This window comes from Phyllostomus hastatus, unplaced genomic scaffold, assembly GCF_019186645.2.
Source record: "Phyllostomus hastatus isolate PE091 unplaced genomic scaffold, TTU_PhHast_1.1 phas_contig_148, whole genome shotgun sequence".
Taxonomy (NCBI): domain Eukaryota; kingdom Metazoa; phylum Chordata; class Mammalia; order Chiroptera; family Phyllostomidae; genus Phyllostomus; species Phyllostomus hastatus.
Window position 1 is genome coordinate 15,287,823 of NW_025333607.1, and position 24,012 is coordinate 15,311,834.

Below are 24,012 nucleotides of genomic sequence, written 5' to 3' on the forward strand. Positions count from 1 at the left end.
AGGGATGACTCTGGCAGGCTAAGAGAAAGTGGGGGTGGTGGTGAGGTTGACATGATTTTTTCACCCAGTCCTTGGCCCCTTGAACTTGACTACCAGCCCTTGGAATACGCCTGCAGCGGCGCACATGGGGGGCACAGACACACAGACACTGTCACTGAAGATTAAGGGTCAGGAATCAGATTTTGCAGAAGGCTCGCTCAGGCAGTCCGGGCAAACAACGGCAAGACAAATCAGGGCAGGGGCTTTTAGAAGTAATGCCTTTTTATCAATAAAGCTTTTCTTTAAGTTTAAAAACATTTTTAAATTGTTTAACTTTTGTTCGATTACAGATTACATTTAATATGATTTTGTATTAGTTTCGGGTGTACAGCACAGTGGTTAGACAATCATATACTTTGTAGTGTTCCTCCTGATATTTGCAGTACCTACCTGGCACCTTACATAGTTATTATTGACTCTATTCCTATGCTGTGCTTTACATCCCCGTGACTATTTTGAACTGCCAACTTGTACTTCTTAATCCTATCACTTTTTTTACCCAGTCCAATAGATCCTTTCTTTTAACCATTATTTTCACGTGGAAGAAAACTCCTGAAAAGTAACCTACATTCTCCTTTTGGAAAAAAGGAGGAACCGAAAGACAAGCTTCTCGCTTCCCCAAAGTAGGCACGGCTGTCGGCTCGGCGTTGCTTCCAGGATTCGCTCTGTTTACACACACACACACGGAGTCCCCAACAATAAATAACACTATCTGCGCGTGTCAGTTGGAGCTTCAAGTGAACGTGGTGTTTCCTCGCTTTACGAAACGTCGTAAGTGCCGACAGCTTCAGCGTCTTCTCCATGGCGACGAGGCAGGCCACGCAGACCCTTTCAACCCGGGACGCCGAGGGGCGGGCCGACGGACGCAAGCGACGCGCAGCGATGACGTATATAGTGTGCGCGAGACGCGACGGCCACGGCGCAGGGGCGGGGCGAAGGCTGCGGCTGCGTCAGGGGAGCACACACGTTGTAGCTTTTCCTTGTTTGCGGGTCGGGGTTGGTTGTGGCAGCCAGGCAGGCGCTCTAGCTGGTGCAGCGGCAGGTGGAGATGGCGACACTGTGTCTGACCGTGAATTCAGGAGACCCTCCCCTGGGTAAGGGGCGGAGGCCGCCGACCCCTGTGGGTTGCATCAGCCGGGAAGGGTGCGGGGCGGGAAGTCGCCGCGCCCTGGCTTGGCGCAGTGGCCGTGACGGCCACGGACCTTAGACCTGCCTCTGTCCCCCGACCTTCCTCTGGGTAGGCTCCGCGCCCCTCGCCTTCTGTCGCCTGGCTCTTGAAGACAGTGTTTTCGGGCGTGGAAGGAAGCGCAGTGTGAGCCGGACAGCCGGGCGACACTAGGCTCAGCTCCGGACCCCCTTTGAAATGGTTTTCCTTGGGAGACCGAGAACTGCTCGTAGAACACAACACTTTAAAACTTAAAATCCCATTATCCCCCCTTCCCCTCTTTTAGAATTTCCCCTAAAGTCTATTTATCCTTCCTCCTTTCTTCCCTGTTTTCAAAACAGATCTTTAATCCCCTTTCCTTGACTTCTCTTTATTTTTCCTTGTTTCAAAGGGACCAAGGCGGACGATTATAGTAGCGTTTAAACTTGCAACTGAGGTTGCGTTTATTTGCAATCGAATGTGGCAGGGTAATTGCGGGAACGCCCGAGCACTGCGGACTGACGGCGTTGCCTTACTACTCGCCCGGTAGATGTAGTAAATGTCAGCGAAACGTGGGAGTTCTCATCTTCTGGTTCCGCCCCAAGTTCAGTTTGGAATTGCATTTTTAACGTGGCCAAGGTTATTGTGGATAGATAGCTTAGAATTTCCACCTTTTTATTACTTTGGGAAAGTTTCACGAGATAAGTTAGTTTATTGATCCTGTGTTTGTTAATGCATATGTGTAGTACAGACACACGGATACTTTTCTAATGTTCAAGAAGCCCAAATGTTTAGACACAATTGGCTACATAAGGCTGATGAATTATGCATTACATTTTTAACTTGGGTGGTGTTCTGAGTGTATTGTAACAAAAACCACAATTTAATAGCAACTTTAAACATTTTAAAAATACTTATGTTTTAGCATACTGGTTCCAGTCATTATGGGCTGACCTCACAGAAATCAATGAACTCTGAAAGAAATGTGTTTGATTCTTGGGCTGGGAAGCACTAGACAGTGTGGGCTCATGGTTAAGAGCAAAGGCATTGGTTCCGTGAAACCTGGGTCTAATCCTGGCTGCCACTTACTACTTGTGAGTCTTGGCACATCCCTGATTGGCGTTACGCAGTTTCCTTAGGAGGAATGATGTCTTCCCCACAGGATTGGGTGCCAGAATTAAGGGACAAAGCATTAATAAATCCAGTAAACTTAAATATGTGTTGAGAGGCAGTACTGCATTTTAGATTTTGAATTCTGCACTGCGCTAGACCTGGTTCTAATCCTGGCTGCCACATATTTAGTCAAGTCCTTTGGACTAGAACCCCTCCAAGCCTCAGTTTCTTCTCCTGTAAAATGGAGATAAAGGTGTCTACCTCTTCACATGACTACAAAGATTAAAAATTGTAATGACTGCAAAGCATCCTGCACAGCGCCTACCACATAGAAATTACTTCAATACTGTTAACGATAGCTGTTATACAAGGCGCTATTCTAATTTCCTCTTGTCTCCTGAGGGAGAAGATTAATTTCAGAGTCCCTAACTGAAAGCTGAGCATCTTTAAAAGCAGTGGGACTGTGACAGTGAATGAATGGTTTTTGATTTGTTTTTTCTCCAAAATCAGAAGAATCTAGTACTTTCTGTTTACAGACTACCGGGAAAAAAGCTTACCCTTTGTGGGACTTAATATTGGTTTGTTGAGTCATCCTTATTGCTTTATGGTTCAAGTTTTAAATATTAGTGTTCATAAAGGGAAATCTTTTCATACTATTTTTAGGTGCTTTGCTGGCAGTAGAACATGTGAAAGACAATGTCAACATTTCTGTTGAAGAAGGGAAAGAGAATATTCTTCATGTGTCTGAGTAAGTACTTTTGAATCTTTTAAAAATAATTTTTACAAAACAATTTTGATGGGGTTTGATCTTCTGTCTTTAACTGGAAGTTAATAAAACTAGCTTCTCTATGAGAGCATATCCTTGGCTTGGTTGCTTTGATTTATTTTAAACTAGTTATTCTTTTTTTTTTTTAATATTTTATTTATTTATTTTTAGAAAGGGAAGGGAGGGAGATAGACAGAGAGAGAGAAACATCAATGTGCAGTTGCTGGGGGTTATGGCCTGCAACTCAGGAATGTACCCTGGCTGGGAATTGAACCTGGGACACTTTGGTTCCCAGCCCGTGCTCAATCCACTGAGCTATGCCAGCCAGGCTTTAAACTAGTTATTCTTAATATCCCAATTACATTTTCATATTTTGATGTGTAAAAACTAACAATTAGGAGGATGATAAATCATATGGATAATATACTCTGGAGTCAGTTATTGGATTCAGCTGAACATTTCAGAAAAAATTGGAGTTTGATAGAAACAGAAAAGAACAAATTATTATTATTATTTTTTTTGCTGTAGTAGAAAATACGTGGTCCATAGAAGAGCTCTATTTTTACATTTCGTCCTAAGTCTCATGACTCTTATAGATTTGCCAGCGCCACAGTAACATTTTGTCTCGTGCTTATGTTCTAGAAATGTGGCATTCACAGACGTGAACTCCATACTTCGCTACTTGGCCAGAGTCGCCACGACCGCCGGGCTGTATGGCTCTAACCTGATGGAACACACCGAGGTACGCAGTGCACGCTTTCGTGGGTGTGAGGTGTTTTGATTTTTGCTTCTGCTCTTTCGAGAACTTCATTTTATAGTTGGCTTGTGCACTGTTATTCTATTTAAGGATATTAACAGAGTGTTTGTTATAGACCATGTTAAAGAATTCTCATCCTGTTTTTATTTTCAGGGAAAAAAAAAGCTTAGCTCCTAACTTTGAACTTCTAAGCCTATTTCAGCTACCCTGTTGGGTTACTAAATGCTGTCTTCCTCTTCCTAGAATTTCCTGGATGACTGTGAGCATATCGATCATCTTACACAATTCCCTTACTTTACAGATGAGGCAACAGGCCCCAGGAAGTGAAAGATAAGACGTGTACCCAGGGTCACACACATAGGCCGGACCCCACTCTCCTTCCGGTGTATAGACCTCATTAATTACAGCAGTAGAAGGTTAACTTTTGGCACTGCACCTCAGGTGCCCTTTTTTATTTTTGCTGTTTGTACACAGCTCTAATTTTCCTTATTCTTATAAAATTCAGAGTACAAAGAATAGTTTCCAAGTGTTTACTCTTCAGTTCTGCAAGTGGGTGAATCTGCGGTTCAGTCAGGTTGGTTATTCTTCCTTGCTGCCGGTTTGCATAACTTTTATCTTGTTCTTCCCTGGACGTGCCCCTCAGTGCCCCTGCAAAAAAAGAAAGCACAGAAAAGTAACAACAAAATGTGTTTATGTAAGGGCCATTTTAGATCCCAGGCAATTAGGATTAAATCCATACAGTGGTAAATTCTATCATTGTTATAGGAAAGGCATGATTCTATCTGAGATTGTTTGGTTTTATTTAAACCTAAACTCCCGGTGCATTTCTTTTCTCTCTCGTGTTCACAGATCGACCACTGGCTGGAGTTCAGTGCCACAAAGCTGTCTTCGTGCAGTCTGTTTACTTCTGCGGTCAATGAGCTCAATCACTGCCTGTCCCTGAGAACGTACCTGGTCGGAAACTCCTTGAGCCTGGCAGATTTATGTGTTTGGGCCGCCCTGAAAGGTATCAGTAATTCTTCTTGCCAATGGTGTGCTTTGAATACGTAATGCTTTGCTGGATAAGAAGTACGCATGCTTCTTTGTATATGAACGAGCGTCCATTTATCTACTTATTTGTCGGCAGTCACTTAAGGTTCTCTTGTAAAGAAAAGACAACCCCAGCTCTTTTGTTCCTAGCCAGTCACAGGAGCCCCGTGTCCTCCGTGTCCCTGGAGGTCGTCTCTCTCTCACACCGCCGCAGATCCCCTCTTGCCCTTGGAGTTGGCCGTGTTCCTGCTAAAGAAGTCCTCGTCCCATTAGGGTAGACCTGTCCTGGCTCGGCCATCCCTCTACCCCGGGCACTGTCGTGTCTGATTGCTCTGTGGGGTAGGGGTGGAGGGGCGGTGGGCCGGAGCTGTCCCTCCGGAAGGTGGCTTGTTTTCCATCTCCTGCGACTGGTTTGCAAGAGGTAAGGACATAGGATTGAGGAGAGACGCAAAGGGGACTTGAATTTTGCTAATTCATTTTCTGTAAAAACACACCTGAAGGGAATATGCCATAATGCTTTTTTATTCTTTAAATCTGGACTAGGTGGGATTTTAAAAATATTTTCTGTACTTGTCTGCGGCATAAGCTTTTCTCCACATTAAATTGCTCTAATGATAACCAGCATAAACTGCAGCCTTTTCTAGTTGGAGCTGTGCATCTATAGGCTTCAAGACATTTTTGTCTCTTGATTTTTCAACTTGATGCTCATGAAAGAAAGGCACTACCCTAAGAATGTAGCTTCATGATGTTAAAGTTGGGTGCAGTTGCGTCCGTGCCCACTCTAGACGTCACTTCTGAAGAGATGGGCTGCCTCCCGGTCTTACTTTCCGAGTCGTTCTCCGGGGGTCTCCCTCGGGCTTCCTGGAGCCGCGCGGTGCGGTGCTGGCCTTGCGGGCCGAGCGTTCGTTTCTCCGGGACTCGAACTGGAAAATGACTTCTGCATTCTGTCACGTAGACTAAGCTCTGGCACACGTTTCCGTGTGCATATACACCCGGGTGTCACTCATTGAGGAAATACAGCTTTAAGCCGGCTCCTTGACTGAAGCGAACTTCGGCTGGAACTTGGCTTTCGAAGTCGCGGGTGTACTGATCGGTGTGCAACTGTGTTTGCTGACAGGGAGCGAGGCCTGGCAGGAGCAGCTGACGGGGAGCAGGGCGCCGGTTCACGTGAAGCGCTGGTTTGGCTTCCTGGAAGCCCAGCAGACCTTCCGCTCCGTCGGCACCACGTGGGGCGGCGGTCCAGCAGCCAAGGCCAAGGTGGTAAGTCCTGTTGATTTTTTTTTAACGCTGACTGTTCGTCTGTCGGAGACCGCAGGTTTGAACAGAAGACTCTTCCTAGTCATGGGTTTTTTTTTCCATGAATAGAAAAGGCTCTTCTTGGATGAGTCTGCTGTTGCAAGCCTTGGCTTGCCTTTGCTGCTGCTGAACTACATTGAGCCTTAATCTACATAATTACACGTTAAAAGATCGTAATCATAGAGTGTGTGTCTCTGAGGAAGCCCAAACTCCACATAACTAAAATCTTACTATTTTTAGCTGTGCCGTCTCCTCTTCCTCCCACCTCTCCTGTTCGTTGGCTTTTGCACCTGGGAACGTCACGGGCGGGGCTTCTGCGGGGCCTCTGGTCAGTCCTGCGGGGGCACCAGTTGAATGTATTCTTAGACATTGCACCACTTAGCCATTTGGTTGTTTTTTATATCCAGGCACCTCAGAAAAGGCAAGATGTTGGGAAGTTTGTGGAGCTTCCGGGTGCTGAGATGGGCAAGGTCACTGTCCGGTTTCCTCCAGAGGCTAGTGGGTAAGAAAAGAAAAGTTAACATCACGATCGAATGTATTTAGTGGGAAATCCTTGGGTAATTAGTAACAATAAAATACTGTTACTAGGTAAATAAAGAAGGAAAGATCTTAATTGTGGGAGTGAAAATTACAATATCTCGATCTTTTCTTAATTATTGACAGTTAATGTATTAAATTTGTAGTTTTAATTTATTATTTCAGTGGGAGAGACAGCATTTGTATTTTACCCCAGACAGAATTTTAATTATAATTGAAAAATATACACAACCAGGAAGACTTAAGTTTTATTTACATTTTGGGATTTTTAGGTTTTCATTTAATAAGGATTTATATTTGTACCCTGAGCAATTTTTTCATTAGCAGTAGAAGTCATGGTGGAATTATTTTAAGTTTGTTTATTTTTTTTTCTGCAAAGAAAGGAAGGGGAGTCCTGAAAATTATGGCAGTGTTCCCTAGCCCTGTCCCTCCTGGCACCCACAGGAAATAACGACAGTCCCATAGCCCACGGGGGAAAGACTGGCTGGGGCTGGGCCGCTGGGGGCTGATTCCAGCCTCGCCCGGCGCCCAGCCCCACCCCCACCCCACTGGCTCCGGGGGCCCCGGCTTCCACACGCTGCCAGCCCCTTTGGAGCAGAGGAAGCGAGGTTGTAGAGAGCCTCTCCCACGGTGCGAGGGTCATAGAGCGCCTCTGACGGAGCGTCAGCCTCAGGCACTTAGCGGTGAGGGACGTGTTGTACCGTATGTTGTAGATGGGATGGGATGGCTGTTTGTTTTCCACGTTTCGTGTACCCTCGGAGTTCGTGTCGCAGAGCCCTGCTCTTACCCACCTGTGGGGACTGGAGCGCACAGACAGTGGGAAGTGGCAGCTGAGCTGTTGTGTTTCAGCCAATCTTAACAGTTCTTCGCAAGCGACTCCTTCTGTCAGCGCCAGGAACAGAGATAGCAAGGGCAGTTTCAGAACCCCACAGCTCTCTCTGCGTCTCTGCGTCTGCTGACTTGGGCGGTGAAAAGAGGGTGCGTAGAGGAGATGAAAGAGAAGCACTGCTTCCGGAAAGTGCACAGACCGAGTCATCAGATGATTGGCTGGCCGTGGACTGGTGGAACCAGTCGTGAACAGTACCGATCATCCGTGGCCCAGTGCCCACGTACGTCCTGGGCCCCTGCTGCCCTGTGCTTCGTCCTGGGTCCCTGGTGAGAGGGGCCCTGGTTGTCGTGCTGGGCAGTGACCTCAGAGGTTTGATGGAAGCCGCCCTCCTGGCCGTGGTTGTGGACAGCCGTGTCTGTCACTTGAACATTTGTCCGTTTTGAATGTTTTTATATTTTCTGTTACTTCTCGAAATAGTGCGTTCCTCGTTTGGTCTACATTGTGTTAATTTCAGAGACCTTGCTTTTGGCCAAATACAGATTTGGGGATTGGAATATAAATCAGTGTTCCAGTTTTTTGTACTTTTTATCATATTTCCTTATATTGCTAAGGAGTTCTTTAGTTTTTTTGATCACTCTTTTCCTGTCTTGCATGAAAGGCCAGAAGTCTCAGCCCTTGCCTTCTGCTCGTATTCTCAGCTAACATGTAAGCGTGCCTTCTTTGTGCAGATACTACCGAGCCCTTTACTTACAGTAACTTCTTTAATCCTCATGGCCCTGTGAGGAAGGCACTGCTGTTGCCTCCATGTCACAGACGGTGGTTTCAGAAACGAGTTCACACAACGTTAGTAACTGGCCAACTCAGACCGACACTGTCTGGCTCTGGAGTCCACACGACTTAAAATTGCGTGCCCGTCCGTGTCTGGTGCGTGCAGCAGGCGGCCAGCTCAGCCCCCGTGCTGAGGAATGCGGCACAAATCTTCCTTTTCTGAGCTGTTCCGAAATAGGCTGCCTCTTGAGCTGATTAGCTTAGTTATCTTGTGAATGAGCATTTTACAGTCCTCTTAGCTCCCTGGAGGTTTTGGGTCATTAAAACTGCACACGTTACTTCAGATTCACAAGTAATATCTTTCAGTGTAAGATAATGGTTTGCTTTTATCACCCCTCTTAAATGAATCCCCGCGTGCAAATTCAGTGTTGGTCAGTCTTTTTCCTCACTATGGGGGTAGCACGTTATGGGTGTGACACTTTTAGTGAAAATGCACATAGTATTCCTGTTCCTTTCTTGAAACTCAGTTCTCTGTTTTACTTTTGATAAACGTTTATTTTAGAACAGTTTTAAATCCAACAGGAATGGTGCAGAAATCGTACAGAAAGTTCCCCCATGCCCTGCCCTCGGCTTCCCCTGGTGGGAACATCTCACAGTGCTGTAGCACCTCCCTCACAGTGAGTGAACCAGCGCTGATGTGTCATTAGAATTATCACTGTCATCTAAACGCCACACCTTTTGTGGGTTTCACTAGCGTTTCCTAGTGTCCTTTCTCTGTTCTAGCATCTCATCTGGGATACCCCCTCTGGCCCTGTGTTTTATGCAGAAAGTTTTGAATAACCCTAAATGCATCAGACTTTTCTGCGTTAACCTGTGCATATAAACTCTTCCTAAAAATGGAATCATTGGTCTAGAACGCTGAATGAATTTCCAAAAAAGGAATTGATTTTGAAGGACATACAAGGCGTATTTTTCCTTTCCCGTTGGTGTCAGCCGAGATCAGAGGTGTGTGTGTGTGACGCCAGGTGACCGTTTCTTGGAACGGGGTGGCTGCCGCTGCCATCGTCAGTGGAAAGGAGTGGAATCCGTGAGAACCGTGAAGCCCCCCACCTCACGCCGTGTTTGCTGCCGGATAAGTTGCGTTTTCAGCAGCAGTGGTGGAGGGCACTCCTTTTGCCCACTTCGGTGATAGAGGAGGTTGTCGGTGTGTGCGGTATTATCAGCATTGCCTCCGGTTTGTCTTATTCCTTATAACTGTCAGCTGCCTGTGGGGACAGTGGTGTTTTCATAGACTGTGGTTCATGGGGTGAGACCTTGGTACTGGACGGCACCTTAAGATCACGTAGTTAAAATCCTTTTTGGGCTTCAGAGAAAACAGAAGGAGCTGTCTGGTGGCTTCCTGGTTCCCCTGTGCTCTGTCATTTGGTTGCCACGGTGACAGAGGCAGTCCAGGTGCTTGTCTCCAGCGTGACCTGTGGGTGCCCTTTGTGAGCGGCATCAGGGTTTAGTAGGATACACTGCCGTGTCACACTGACAGTTTGGAAGTAGTTTTCCACTAAACACTACAGATGTTGACTCCTCTGTAAAAAGAAAAAATGAAAAGAAGACTGAGATTGTGTTAAGGTTGTAGGTGTTTGTAAATAACTTGTCTCTCTGTGAGATTTTACGCATGGAATTACTTGGTGACATAATCTTATAAATGTGGCAGTCTTCCTGTCACGCTCGGATTTTGGGTCACAGTAGTGTCTGTTAGGAAATACAATACGGCTGGAGTACCAGCTCGGAGGGTCGTATTCGGTCCTCTCCTTGGGGCGGGGGGAGGGGGGAAGTCAGGTCTGTGCTAACGGGCGTCTCTGCGAACACTGCCCGCCGCAGGTACCTGCACATCGGGCACGCCAAGGCCGCGCTGCTGAACCAGCACTACCAGGTGAACTTCAGAGGGAAGCTGATCATGAGGTTCGACGACACGAACCCTGAAAAAGAGAAGGAAGATTTTGAGAAGGTAATTAAAGGGGTAGTGATAGTGACCTGCTACCTTCGTGGTGGGTGAAGTCAATAGAGATTTAATTCATGAAAACAACTTTTGTTCTCATGGACACTTTTTCTCTTCATCCTCATGTTCTGTGCCCGAGACCTAAGCCAGCAAGCACTGAGCTCCCTTTCATACTGGAAACTTCGTTTATTTTTCTTCCTCAACTGTCGTAGGAGTTTCCCAAGTGCCATAAGTACCCATTTCTTAAGTGAATTGGTGACTAGAGGCAGGTTATCATTTTCAGTTTGTGACGGAAACAAACACTGATCAGATGTTGGGAAACGTGCGGGTTTCACGGCCTCTCACCTCTGTCCCAGAGCGCCGCAGTGTGTCCCAGAGGGTGAACGGGCGACCCCCAGCGTGCTCGGCAGTAACCAGCTTTCCCTCGTCAGGGGGAGGAGAGCTCCCCGAGATCAGCCTTCTTCCACAGCTGAACATTTGGAGGCTCGTGTAGTGCATTTGTTTTTCCCTTCTGATCGAACATCATGCAGCCTCCACAGCCCCTCCCAGGCTGAGTAAGGCCGACGGTGTGTTATTGCATCGCATTTGTTTTTCCCTTCTGATCGAACATCATGCAGCCTCCACAGCCCCTCCCAGGCTGAGTAAGGCCGACGGTGTGTTACTGCATCGGCCCAAACGCAGCACCAGGGACGGGAACTGCACGGGGAAACGCGGAAGACAGGCTGGTGGTGACTTTGGGTTTTCGTCGCACGCAGGTCATCCTGGAGGACGTTGCAATGCTGCACATCAAGCCCGATCAGTTCACGTACACCTCGGACCACTTTGAAACGATAATGAAGTACGCGGAGAAGCTGATTCGGGAAGGGAAGGCTTACGTGGACGACACCCCCGCGGAGCAGATGAAGGCCGAGCGTGAGCAGAGGGTCGAGTCCAGACACAGAGCGAACTGTAAGGCCCGTTCAGCGTTTCCGCGTTCCTCCGCGTTCCTCCGCGTTCCTGCGTTCTGCGCCTTCAGTAGGAGGCGACGTGTGTCTTACGAAAGGCGCTGGTTTGAAATACGTTTGGGAATATGGTTTATATGTTAGTTCATCTCTTAGAAGTCTCGTTTCTTCCTCTGTCGTCTTTACCGTGTTACTTTGTTAGCGTCACGAGGCGAGTGCGTGGGAGCTGCGTGTGCCCTGAGCGCCTCGCTCACGATGTGCACTCTCTGGCATCTCATGCATCGCGCCCGAGTGATGCCTCCCGCAGCTGTTCTGTGTTTTTCTCAATTTAAATACTTACTAGCTTTCTCAAAGGTTTGATGATAGTATTGTTCATGCCTAAATCTTCCTTTCAGCATGCGGGTAGATGTGAATGTCATACTGAAGCCCAGTATTATCCTGTGTCTCTGAAATATCGTTTGACAAAACGCACGTCTTCCTTGTTCATTACTTGTCCTCGAGCTTCAGAAATGGGTTGTTTTAGTTAATGTAACTATGTCACCAGAACCTCCACACTATTACATTTAAATCTTGAGTGTCACTTTTGGGGAATACAGTAATATCAAATTGTTCCGAAGTCCTTTTTTTTTTTTTAAGTTGTTCCATGTTGCCCAGTTACCAGCTGGACTTTTACACGTGACCCTTTGAGCGTGGTGATGTGTCCCTGTCAGTGGTTGCCACAGAGAGTCATCGTCGGGCCCGACTCTCTCACCCCCGTGGGCAGGTTGTCGATGTCCGGGTGTCGTGGGACCACAGCCCCTCGGGAGGCGGCGCCCTTCCTCTGGGATGAAACCGCCCTGCCTTCTGCTTCCCATCATCTCCCGTCTCTCGGGCCCACGCGTGTCCCGCGTCCCCCCGGAATGGCAGCAGGGCTTTGGGGGGCCCCCGGGCTCAGGCTCTCAGCCCGAGCCGTGTTCTCCAGACAGGCACGGGCTGCAGCGCCGACGCCTGTGGGCCCCGTGGCCGGGCCGGCTGGTCTGCCCCTGGGCGCCAGGCGGCACAGGCGGCACAGGAACAGGGCGCCTCTGCTCCCGGGGCGCGGTGGGTGGCTGTGGGGCTGGCGAGGTGGGCCCCGGTGGGAAATGGGAAACTCGGGACGAGAGAAACCGTCAGGCCTCATATGCCTCTCTCAGCCTTCGTCAGTACCGCGTGTGGAATTCACGGACTCGACTTCTGCTGAAACATTTAAGAGGGCATTTTCTAAGTGTTTTGTGAGACCTCTGCCTAAAAGTCCATGTGTTTACGCCTGGTGCCAGACACTGGAACCGTTACAGTACTTGTGAACTGGTGGAGCGTGCTTGTAATGTAAAACCAGATTCACATTATATATCACATTATATCACGTTGTGGGACTGTTAAAATAATTTGAGTTCCACCCATTAGTCATACGTTGGATAAACTCACGCAGCCATCGTTTTGTAGCCGTCGAGAAGAACCTGCAGATGTGGGAGGAGATGAAACGAGGGAGCCCGGCTGGTCAGTCCTGCTGTCTGCGCGCCAAGATCGACATGAACAGCAACAACGGCTGCATGCGGGACCCGACGCTGTACCGCTGCAAGGCCCAGCCGCACCCGAGGACCGGGAGTGCGTACAAGTAAGGCCTCCCTCTCGCCCGCCTGGTACCCCCCACCCCACCCCCATACCTGCCCGTTGCTCTGGTGCTGCCGCAGCCCTGGGGGTGACGCGCTTGCCCTACTGCAGCATGCAGCCTCGGCGGGGGGGGGCGGCGGGGCGGTTCCCCTCCTGTCCGCTGAGGTTGCACGGCCTCCCTCCTGAGGTCAGCTGCAGCTGTGGAAGCCCCTTTGTCGGCATTGCTGAGGTGCACTGCGGTGTGTGTGTTTAGGTGACGGCGTTCGTCTTCCTGTTGGGAACGGATTCTGCCGGGCAGAGTTAGCTCATAGATGTGGTGGAACTGAACGTTTACAGAAACAGGGGCAATGGAAGAAAGTGCTGTGTGCTTTTCTAGCTTCAGTTGGTTTCCTGTGTGTGTTTACAGGTTGATAGATTTTTTTTTCTTTAAATGGCCCATCCTTCCTTAATTTACTTGGTACAAAGCAACCATCAAATGTGTTTTCTTATCTGTACTTTGAAGAAACCTGCTACGCACGTGTACTGAGTTACAGCTTCTGAAGAGATTGGTGCATGGGATGATCACTTGATGAACCCGGGTGACTTTCTTTAAACTTGAGGGTGCTGACGTGTGTGTGGTTACGTGTGTGTTTACACGTCCTTCAGTTTTAACAGGGCGATTGCTCCTTGTTTTTCTAGCCGAGGACTTTGAATACATTTGGGAAAGTGAATTTGCATCCACATTTTCGATGTCAAGTAATTGCAAAGCCTTATGCAGTAGCCTCTTAGTGAAATTGTATCTTAAAAATTAGAAGTCATAATGCAGTAATATATTTTTTAAATTTAAGTTAAAACTGCTTATGCATTGTGTACATCTTAGGCCAAAATTGTTTTAGGAGTATTCCATTTTAAATGGATTTTTTTTTGCCTAATTTATTCTCTTATAGATGTGCTTGCATGCAGTTAATTACAAAAGTAATTCAGTTAATCTGAGTGTGGGATTAAGATATTAAAAAGCTAAATTCCCTCAAAATTAGCATGCACATTGCTTCCTATCACGATGTACATTGGTCATTACCGAAATATGGGTGTCGGGTTTGCTGTGCCAACACCCAGTTGCCGATGAAATTGCAGATTTGCTCTTTTGTTTGAATATTGAGCAGGTAACTGATTCATTGTTCTCAAAGCCTGGTGATGTTTTGATACACTTTGATTATTGTGAGTCATAAAACACGTTGGTCTTCAAGAAATTGCTAACTAGTAAAGAATTGTGTTCTAAGTTAGCATTGCTGCTTACACTGCGTGGTCCGAGGTGGACAGGGCCACACGCTCCATCCACGCTGGTTTTTTCTAGCGTTTACCCGACGTACGACTTCGCCTGCCCCATCGTGGACAGCATCGAGGGCGTCACGCACGCCCTGCGGACCACGGAGTACCACGACCGGGACGAGCAGTTCTACTGGATCATCGAGGCTTTGGGCATCCGGAAGCCGTATATTTGGGAGTATAGTCGGCTGAATCTCAACAACACAGTGCTGTCCAAGAGAAAACTCACCTGGTTCGTGAACGAAGGCCTGGTGGATGGATGGTGCGTTTCCCGTTGCCCAGAGTCGAGAGGGCGTGAGGGCGTGGTCTGCCCGTGGCTTCCCAGCTGCTCTGAGGGCTGGGAGGGTCGGGGAGGGGGTGGCACGGCGGCCTGTGGGGTTCCCGGTCCTTGCTTTCTGTCGTCCCGGTCCTTGCTTTCTGTCGTCCCGCAGCGCTCGTCCTGCCCCTTCTGCTTCAGCGCGGCACACATGCAGTGCACTGTGGGAGTGAAAGACACGAGGGCGCGTCCCCGCACGGGTCACGGTTAAGAGGGAAGTGTGTGCGCTCGCCTTGGTCCTTCACGGACCTGGTCTCCTGTGGAACTGGGGGCCCTGAGTGTTGGTCAAGTAAAATCAACGCATGTTTCAACGCCTGGGTTTTCCGTATTTGAAGATGTCCCCCACGTGTCTCTCCTGAAGTGTGCTTTTATGGTTTCCGGTGGTGCTCTTACTTGACTGAGCAATATTTGACTAGGCAGCAGTTTTCCTCTTCCATGAACTTGGGTGCTCTGGTGCTGTGATCTACCCAGTTACGGCCAGCTCTGAGCCCAGATACTGAGCAGGCTGAGTATAGTATCATTGCTTCAAGGGGTGTGTACTCTCTGCATCGGCTCATCAAAGAGCTCTCCTTGGCACTTAAACACGTCCCTGCTTCCCCAGGGACGACCCGCGATTTCCCACGGTCCGCGGGGTGCTGAGAAGAGGCATGACCGTGGAAGGCCTGAAACAGTTCATTGCTGCTCAGGTGAGTGAGGGTTTCGTTTTCGGGTGTCTCGTACTGTCCCCTTTGTCTTCATTTCTCTTCCTTCCTTGTTCCTTATGACGCGAGCGCAGAGTGTTGTTTAAAAAGAGCGTGTTTAGCAGTTTGTAACCACGGAGGACTGAGAATGCCCTCAGCGCGGGCTGGACGGAGGCCGCCGCCCCGTGCGCACCAGCGCCCGCGAGTGACTGGCGCCTCTCCCCGGGGAAGGGAACCGAAGTGGCTGGGGCCTCGTACGTTTATGTTCCGGCAGAAGTAAACTCGCAGGAGTTATTGGGCTTCTTTTCCTAACACGTGTACCGTCAGTTACGAGAAAATACTCTCATTAATACGTTCTTCCTTTAAGTCAGTTTTTTCTTGTTTTTCTAGGGCTCCTCACGTTCGGTGGTGAACATGGAATGGGACAAAATTTGGGCTTTTAACAAAAAGGTACATGTTTTGACTCTTAATCCTCTTCTCATGCCTGACTCCTACATGTGGATTTCACGAATGTACTCACAGTAGAGCAAACTTTGTGAAGAATATTACCATTTTGCAGGCTTTCAGGAAAATGGAATGTTTTCCTTTTTTAAACATATAAAGAGCAATAAGTCTATTAACTGCCGAATGAGTAACAGTGATTCAAATGAGCAAACTTGGAGTAACGGGGAACAGTAACAGTTTTTTCCTTAAATCTTTTATGAACACTCTGCATTTCATTTTTCTGCTTTCAAGCTGCGAGCTCTCTGTAAGAAGGTACTCCTTCGCGCTTTCGTTTGCCTTCCTTCGCACACGGCTTCTGGCGTGTTACCTGCCACAGCCCGGGCTGTCGCACGGCTCTGCGGCACAATCACATTGCCGTAAAAGGCCTCCTTCTGCAGGCCCACTGCGGTGCCCTGTTCCTAGTGTCAGAAAGCGCCCTCCGGTTTCTGAGTGGCAAAGGGAAGATTTGGCTGCCTCCACCCTGCTGTTCCCTTGTATGCCGAGAGAACAGAGTTTCAAAGTTACGCACTGAGGTGTATTAAAAGGTTCAATTCCACTGAGTTGTATTAAAGGTTCACGGACTGCAATTCCTGTCATCTTGCTGGATCTAGCTTTTCGAAAAGAGTTTCTTAACCGGACGTTCAGTGACACTGTCAACGTGACTGATGGGAAGCAGGGCCTTAGACACTATAATAAGGCAGATCCTCCCCGTGCCACGTTTTAACGCTGTGTCTGTGATTGTGTTCTGTGAGCTCTTTCCGTCTGGCTGCCTGGGCCTGCTCGCGCCTTTGCCTCCAGAAGTAGTTGCTTGTCTCGCATGCGTCTTGAATTTGTTTTGCTGTCTCGTGTGTCTAGTCAGTTTCTCGACACAGGGACTACTAATTGGTTTTTTCTGTTGCTGCACTTACTAATAATAAATACAAGTTAACATTTACAGGCAAAGGTAAATCGGTGTGCTTTTTATTCATAATCCAAAATTTAAAGGTTTTAAGTTTTCACAAAGCTACAGGTGTGGACGTAGTTCAGATACATGAGATAGGTTTCAGGATGGTCACCGAGTTCTGTAGGTCTGCTAAGAGGAGCAGCACATTCCCCTGTCTTCCTTCCTTCCGTTTTCTCTCCCTGGATGAATAGTTTGCAGCTCTTTTAAACCATTCACTTGGCACCCGCTGTCCACTTCTCTGAGTGACGGATGCTGCTGCTTCCTGGTTTTCGGTTTCAGGCAGCGTCAGTGGGCCACCCGCACAGGAAGAGGAGGTCTCCGAACTTTCTGTCGCGGCGATTGATCGTGGGGGCTTCCCCCCCCCCGCCCCGTGTATGTTTAGTTTCCAGTTCCATCTCAGACTCTCCACAGACTGTCTTGTCTTTCCGACCAAAGGGTCTGTTCACCCCAGGGACGTCTGTGCTGCTGTGACCGGCCTGGGCTGGTGGCCACCTCCCCTGTGAGCAGCCCAGCTGTCTCCGCGGTCCCCCTTCCTCGTCCTCTGCCTGGAGCGCCCCCCAGTGCTGGGGCGGCTCTTCCTCCTCTTGTTACCACCTCCGGCTTCGCTGGGCCGCGCCCTCCAGGAGCGAGCGCCCTGGGGGAGAAGAGCTCTGGGACCTCATGTAGGGTGTAGTCACGCTGAAATGGCGTGGCGCTGTGCCGGACCCATGCTGGGGTCCGTTTCCCTCCTTGTCCGCTGGTTGGGCGCGGGCCTTCCTCCTGTAAGCCCCTTCCTCGAGGTCTGGGAAAATTGCCTTGTTCTTCTTGTTTTGTTTTTGTTTTTGTTTTGTTTTCCTCTACATGTTTTCTTCCTCCTCTCTGGAACCGTTTTGAGCAAACACTGGGCCTCCTGGACTGAGCCTCTAATGTTATGTTCTCTCCCTTAGTGTATTTTCTGGTAGATCTGCTCAGTACCCTTCTTCTGAGTTCTCCATTCATGCTATCCCACTTCCAGGATTTCTCTTTAGTTCTCTGGATCTTAAAAGTAACTCTCTCCCTGGTCTCATGTTCATAAACTGTAAGTGAGGCGTCCGTGCACTGAATGTAGCGCCGGGGCGTGGTGGGGTGAGCGTGAAGGGCAGGGCCGACCCATCGACCCATCGTAGTGACTCAGCCGTTTGTGAGGCGTCTCCTGCTGACAGCCACGGGCACTGACGCCAGGTGCGCTGCAGCTCTTCACACGCTGCTTTGGAGGGAGAGCTGTGCTTGCAGAGCACATCACACCTGGTGAAGGAGAGGAGGGGGTAGGCGAGGGGCTCCCTGTCTCTCTGTCTCTCTGACTCTCTGAAAATGCCGTGCTCCTTGTTTTCTTAGGCTGACTCTTCCTCTCGCCTGGGAACTAGCACCTAGCTTTCTGTGTCGTAATTAAGTGAAATCTATCTACATAGTTTAACTTTTTTAAAAATCTGCCTTGATACCAGTAGGAGGCACTCTGGTGCCTGACTCTGCATTAGCCTCACTAGTTTTCTTCTTGGTTTTATGTTAGGTGTTAAGATTTAAACTTTCCAGTCAAGGCAGAGGAGTCACAGCTCTGAGGTGTTCACTGCAAGAGCTGCACTTGGCCTCCCTCAGCCTTCACTGCTTTCACGTAAAAGCCATGTTAGTGTTTCGGGGGTGTGATGACACAACATTTTTTCCCAGCTCTCATCCCAGCCCCGTTGCCTCTGCCCCAGGGAATGAAGGTGTAACTGTTGTGGGGGAAACGTGGTTGTGGGCGGGGGGGCGGGTGGCTTTAGTCAGTCCTGTCCTTTCCCTTCCGTCTGTCGGGGCAGCTCCTTGGAATCCTTAGGACTCTTCGGAGTACTTTGAAAACTACAAATCCAGAGAATTTCAGAGTTAGCCGGGGAAAAACTTAAATCTTTTAATCCAAGGTTTCCCGAACTTGTCTGACCCTAACCGTCCTGTGGGTGCTCGCTAAAAACCGATCTCCGTGCTTCCCGGGGCATCCAGCCTTTTGGCTTCTCTGGGCCGCACTGGAAGAAGGGGAATTGTCTTAACTGTCTTGGGCCACACTCTAAATACATCACAACACGTAACCACGAAAAAAATCTCCTGATGTTTTATGTAAATGTATGATTTTATGTTGGGCCGCATTCATAGCCATCCGGGGACACATGTGGCCGGAGGGCCGCAGGTTGGGCACCCTGCCGTAATCGTTTAGGGCTCAGCGGCCTGAAGACCTGTGCTGGCCGGTGCCCTAGGTGGTTGTTCATAGTGGGTTAGGCGTGTGAGGCGCAGCCTTCGGCCCTTCGCCGGCTGAGGAGACGCAGCCGCAGGGAAGGGAGGGAGGTTCTCAGGCTGGGCTGTCTCGTTTCAGCTTCTGCACAACAGTCGTGTTTCTCTGTCTTCAGCACCGAACCGAGTGTCACAAATTAAATCTCTGAGTGTGAAAGAACGCTTAACCAGTAAGAAGGGTCTTTAAGTCACAGGGAAGACTCAGATGACACAGTAAACTTAGAGAGCCTGGTGCTAATTTAGCATGAAAGATAAGGAGGTGAGTGGCGGACAGGGGTCGGTTAGCTCGCTTTCCAGTTTCGTGAACGATCCTCTGAGGGTGGCGTGTTTTCTGAGTTTATTCAGAATTTCCACAATGTCATTGTTTTCAAAAGGTGAAAAATATGCTCTCAAAGCAAGCAAAAACCGAAAACAGAAAGCCCCTGGCAAACAATGGGGGGGAAGTACACAACAAAAGCACAGGAAGTTTGATTCGCCATTCCACTCCCTGCGTCCATCTGGTGGGAAGAAGTAACTTCTGTCTCTTCGCTCACATACTGTCGCCTCTCCCTACATCTTTCTTCCGTTTGCTTTGTCCAGCGTTCGAACCCTGCGGTTGCGACGGGTCCTCGCGGGCGGCCGGAGGGAGAGTGGGTCAGAGCGTAGTGGGTGGGCGAGGCGTCCGTTTGTCCGCAGGCATTTACTGATTACGTGTAGGCGCCAGGCCCTTGCCGGGTGCTGGGCATGCACCGTCCCTGAACACGCAGCATGCGGACAGGTAGAGCCATGTCGTGTGCACCTGTGATCTACAGAATTGCCTTATTATAGTGGCCGAGTGCTGCTCTGCGCCTCGTGGTGATACGTTGCCTAAAAAAGATCGTAGAGAATTACACCAAAGCACACACCTCTCCGTATTCCTGAAAAACGGACTTTTCCAACAGTGCAAAGCTGAGTATCGTATTTACCTGTGGGATTAATAGGTAGCCCCACAGGAGTTTTCCTTCCTCTCTCATCCCAGAGTTGAAAATTCCTTTCTGAAATGCTCTCGCGTGATGCTCTACCCCGTGGGTTTCCTCTCACCCGTCGGTACTCGGTCTGGGAAAGGCGCACTCAGTCCCTCCTGTAGTCTCCACGCACGGTGGCTTCTCCTCTGCTGCACGGCGGAAGTGCTGGAGAGAAGTTAGGAGATAAATAAAAAATTGGTAAATGCAGTAACAAAGAAAGCCAGTTAGTATTCCTGTGCTGTTACATTTATTTTACTCATGAAGCGTAAAAGACCATCTGAATGTTCCAACACGAGGATGCATCTGTTGCAGGTCATTGACCCGGTGGCGCCCAGGTACGTCGCGCTGCTGAAGAAGGAGGTGGTCCCCGTGAACATCCCCGAGGCGCAGGAGGAGATGAAGGAAGTAGCCAAGCACCCAAAGGTCGCTCTGCAGACTCGCCGCGCTGTTCTCTCCAACGGGAGGGGCGGGGTCAGAGAGGGAGCGTGTGCTTTGGTGGCCGCAGTGTGGCTTGGGGACCATTTTCTGTCCACTGTTCTTCGTCAGGGCCTGCTACTCCCTGGGGAAAGTATCTTGTAGGTTTCTTTGTGAAGAAACTTGCTCTGGGAAAACCTGTAGCGCATCGCACAGAGCTGTTCCGCTCAGTGGGAGACGCTCAGTGACGTGCATGGTGAAGGGCTGCAGTATCCTAGGTTGTGCCTTTGTGATTGCCGTTCCGTGCACGGCGTTAGCTATTTTGTAACTTCAGAGATGTGAGTTGTTTTAAGGGAACCCTGGCCTATGGTGGAGGGGAGAGAGGCCGCTCTGAGTTTGCCCTTCTGCTGCATCTGATCCTTCAGCCAGGTGGGCGGTGGTGTCTGACGCATCCCGTCCCCCGCTGCTCGAGTGTGACGTTTACTGAGTGTTTTAAAGTGTCCGGGGTGAGGATAACACTTTCCCATGGCGCTTATTGCTTTGTTCAGGTGGCCGGTGTAGCCGGCTAACGTAGAGGAGACGACTGCTCACCGCTGCCCGAGAATTAGCTGACCGGGGGCAGCACTGAGAGCGAGGACGGGCCCGCCCCGGCGGTCCTTGCCGTTCCCATTGCCCTCGCCCCTCCCCGTGTCCCCCGTGCACCCTGGTGGCGCTCTGCTCCGAGCCCGGCGTGCCGTGTGCTCACCCGTGTGCCGGCCCAGTGTCACGCTGTCTGTCACACGCTCATTTCAGAGCGTCTGCGCGCAGTTTTTCTTTTGAGTTCTCTCCAACAAAAACTGACATTTTACAAATACAGTGCTCATTTTATTCTCTGGATCTCTTTATCCTCTTTATGTCATATATTCTGAAAAGGCAGACATTTATTTATCCACGTACAGTTCCTTCTGTTTTTAAAGTTTATCTTCTAAAACATGAAGGGCCCACCGTTTCCTGCGAAGGTGTGGCGTCTGTCTTCCTGTAATCTTAGCCGCCGGCAGGAGTGGCTTTATTTTCTCCTTCGCTGCGGCAGCAGCAGTGAGGTTCGGAGGATGACAGAGCGGGTTCTGGGCGGAGGGACACCGAGCGACAAACGTGCCGGCTTACACGCCCCGAAACCAGAGCGCCGTGGGCTGGGCACACTCTCGGGCGGGCCCTCTCCCCTGACTCCGCCGGCATCGCCGGCCGGGGCTGGGGTTCCAGCTCGCTCAGAGAGCTCCGAGGGTTGGGGCAGAGAGTGGGGGAGCACGCACGGCCCCGCGGTGGGGTCGGTAAGTGGTCGTCGTGGTAACCAGCACTCCCTCCTTCGCCGCCCAGAACCCCGACGTGGGCCTGAAGCCCGTGTGGTACGGCCCCAGGGTTTTCGTGGAGGGCGCCGATGCCGAGACGTTTTCCGAGGGCGAGACGGTGACGTTCATCAACTGGGGCAACGTCAGCATCACCAAGATACACAAGTAAGAACTTTCTGTCGGTTTTCAAATAAATATGGGGGAAAAGTAGTTTATGTTTATTCACTGGTTAAAATTACTGGGCTCAGATATATTCATGGGGCTGACTAGTAAGCCTGCCCGGGCACAAATACTGCAAATTCTGGGGGGTAAAGTTTTCTCCATGGACCGTATTTTGTCATGTATAATGCGCACCCATGGTTTCTGTGCACATTATACACAGGGTTATTACGCTTATGGTATATAAACATTATACCTGTGTGTAACGTGCATCCTTATTTTTCCCTCAAAGACTCGGGCAAGAAGTGTGCATTGTCCACCGCAGAATACAGTGTGTTCCAGTTTCCTAGCAGGGCATCAGGGAGGCTCCTGCTTGTGACGCTGAACGTCACCTCATCTAGACACACCTGCATAAAGAGTAGTCCCAGTGCTCTGGGCCCTCTGTCATCATCTACTTCTCGTCATAGCTGGCTGGCGGAGGATTCTTGGGGCAGAATTTATGTGTACACCACATTTTTCTATCCTGTAATCTGCTTTAAAATGAATTGTTTAATGATGAATATAAAGTCCCCAGTGATTATAGTGAGCGACACTTTAATTTGATTTTCAGATCCATAAATGGAACATACTGTACTAAGATTAATTTATGTAAGCTCTGACATTTTAGTCGTCCAGTAATTGCATATGGCTTTAAGTAACTGCTAAATATTTTTAAATATGTTAAATTTTTCCATGCTTGGTGCAGGTGAGTTTAAAGTTTGTAAACATGTGCGTGCTCTTCGCCAGGTGGCTGTGGTCTGTTGCCCAGCGGATTACTAGCATCTTGATGGCAGGGATTCTGTTTTTCTCATCTCTTAACCAGGTTATGCCTGACACATACTAAAAACTCGGATTTTAGTCTCCTTTGAAAGTCTTGCACAGAAAATTCCTTACCCATTTGCTACAGATGCTATCATGGCAGCTAGGGTTCATGTGTCTCACGACACTTTTCAATCTCGCACCTAGAGACGCAAGTGGAAAGATTGTGTCTCTTGACGCAAAGCTGAACTTGGAGAACAGAGACTACAAGAAGACCACCAAGGTCACGTGGCTCGCGGAGACGGCCCGCGCCCTGCCCGTCCCCGCGGTGTGCGTCACGTACGACCACCTGATCACGAAGCCGGTGCTCGGGAAGGACGAGGACTTCAAGCAGTACGTCAACAGGAACAGCAAGGTAACCTGAGAGAGGGGCTGCACGGCGTCTTCCCCTGTTATGTAAACTCGTCTTTAGAGTTTTTAAAATTAGTCTTAAGACCTTGGTTCCTCAAACAAAATGGAAGAGATTGGTTAGAATCTTACTCCGATAAAAAGGTGTACGAGAGTAGTGTCCCCATTGTACAGTGGTAGAAAGTGAGGCACCGTGAGGGTCCGGAGCCTGCCCCAGGACTGGCAATAAATGGGGGAGCAGGGATTCAAACCCGGTGTCCCGGCTCCAGAGCCCTTCCACCTGCGTGCTCCGTCTGCCCGCACGAATTGCCGGCCTGTGCACACCGCCTGCGTTGTGGTGCGCGTTTACGGTGGGGGCTCATTCGCTTCTGCAGGGGCACTGGAGAAGTTAGCGTGGAGGTCTCCTGAAGCCAGTCAGTTTACAAATGTTAACTGTAAAAGTTACAGTAAACACGATTGTTATTTATTTTAGCACTTTTCTGTTTCTTTATGTGTACTTAAGTACCAAAGTTTCTAACATGTTTGTTTAAAAGAGGAACCTTCCAGCTACCAGAAAAACTGTTGCATTGTGGAGTTGAGTCTGGGGCTCGGGTTTTGAGAAGGTGTGTTTCTGTCTCGCGTCGTCCCTGCAGCACGAGGAGCTGATGCTGGGGGACCCCTGCCTGAAGGACCTGAAAAAGGGCGACATCATCCAGCTCCAGAGACGAGGCTTCTTCATCTGCGACCTGCCGTACGAGCCCGTGAGGTAAACACTCGGGCCTGAGCACCTGCTCGGGAACGCTCAAGTTCTTCCAGTAAACGACGTTTTGGGAACGGAACTTCCGAGAAAACACCGACCATCCTCTACTCAGTTTTATTCTGTTGTCCTCTATTTAATGTTGCAGACTTTAATAAGTGGTGTCTCGGAAACAACGTAGTACTAACAAATTCATCCCTAAAACTGAACCGTCTTGTAACTCATCTTCATGTGGCCCACATGCAAAGGAAAGCGCTTCTCCAGAGCGGGTGTACAAGCGGGTGGTCAGTCCACACACAGAAAGCTGCACGACTGACGTCCTTAACAACTGACGTCCTTGGTTACGG

The 24,012-nt window shown here is 49.3% G+C and overlaps 1 protein-coding gene across 1 annotated transcript in view; it reads left to right on the top strand.

Annotated features, from left to right (window-relative positions):
* The first annotated feature begins 962 nt into the window (after window positions 1-962).
* Window positions 963-24,012, top strand: part of EPRS1 (glutamyl-prolyl-tRNA synthetase 1) — a 44,830-nt gene continuing 21,780 nt past the window's right edge. Inside the window, exons 1-16 of the mRNA XM_045861523.1 lie at window positions 963-1,133; window positions 2,960-3,044; window positions 3,705-3,804; window positions 4,669-4,825; window positions 5,966-6,108; window positions 6,552-6,646; window positions 10,154-10,280; window positions 11,027-11,219; window positions 12,674-12,845; window positions 14,175-14,408; window positions 15,064-15,148; window positions 15,533-15,592; window positions 20,138-20,248; window positions 21,593-21,729; window positions 22,729-22,936; window positions 23,562-23,674. Coding sequence (XP_045717479.1) covers window positions 1,088-1,133; window positions 2,960-3,044; window positions 3,705-3,804; window positions 4,669-4,825; window positions 5,966-6,108; window positions 6,552-6,646; window positions 10,154-10,280; window positions 11,027-11,219; window positions 12,674-12,845; window positions 14,175-14,408; window positions 15,064-15,148; window positions 15,533-15,592; window positions 20,138-20,248; window positions 21,593-21,729; window positions 22,729-22,936; window positions 23,562-23,674 — 2,066 coding nt within the window. The 5' untranslated portion in view covers window positions 963-1,087. The remainder of the gene's footprint in view (window positions 1,134-2,959; window positions 3,045-3,704; window positions 3,805-4,668; window positions 4,826-5,965; window positions 6,109-6,551; window positions 6,647-10,153; window positions 10,281-11,026; window positions 11,220-12,673; window positions 12,846-14,174; window positions 14,409-15,063; window positions 15,149-15,532; window positions 15,593-20,137; window positions 20,249-21,592; window positions 21,730-22,728; window positions 22,937-23,561; window positions 23,675-24,012) is intronic.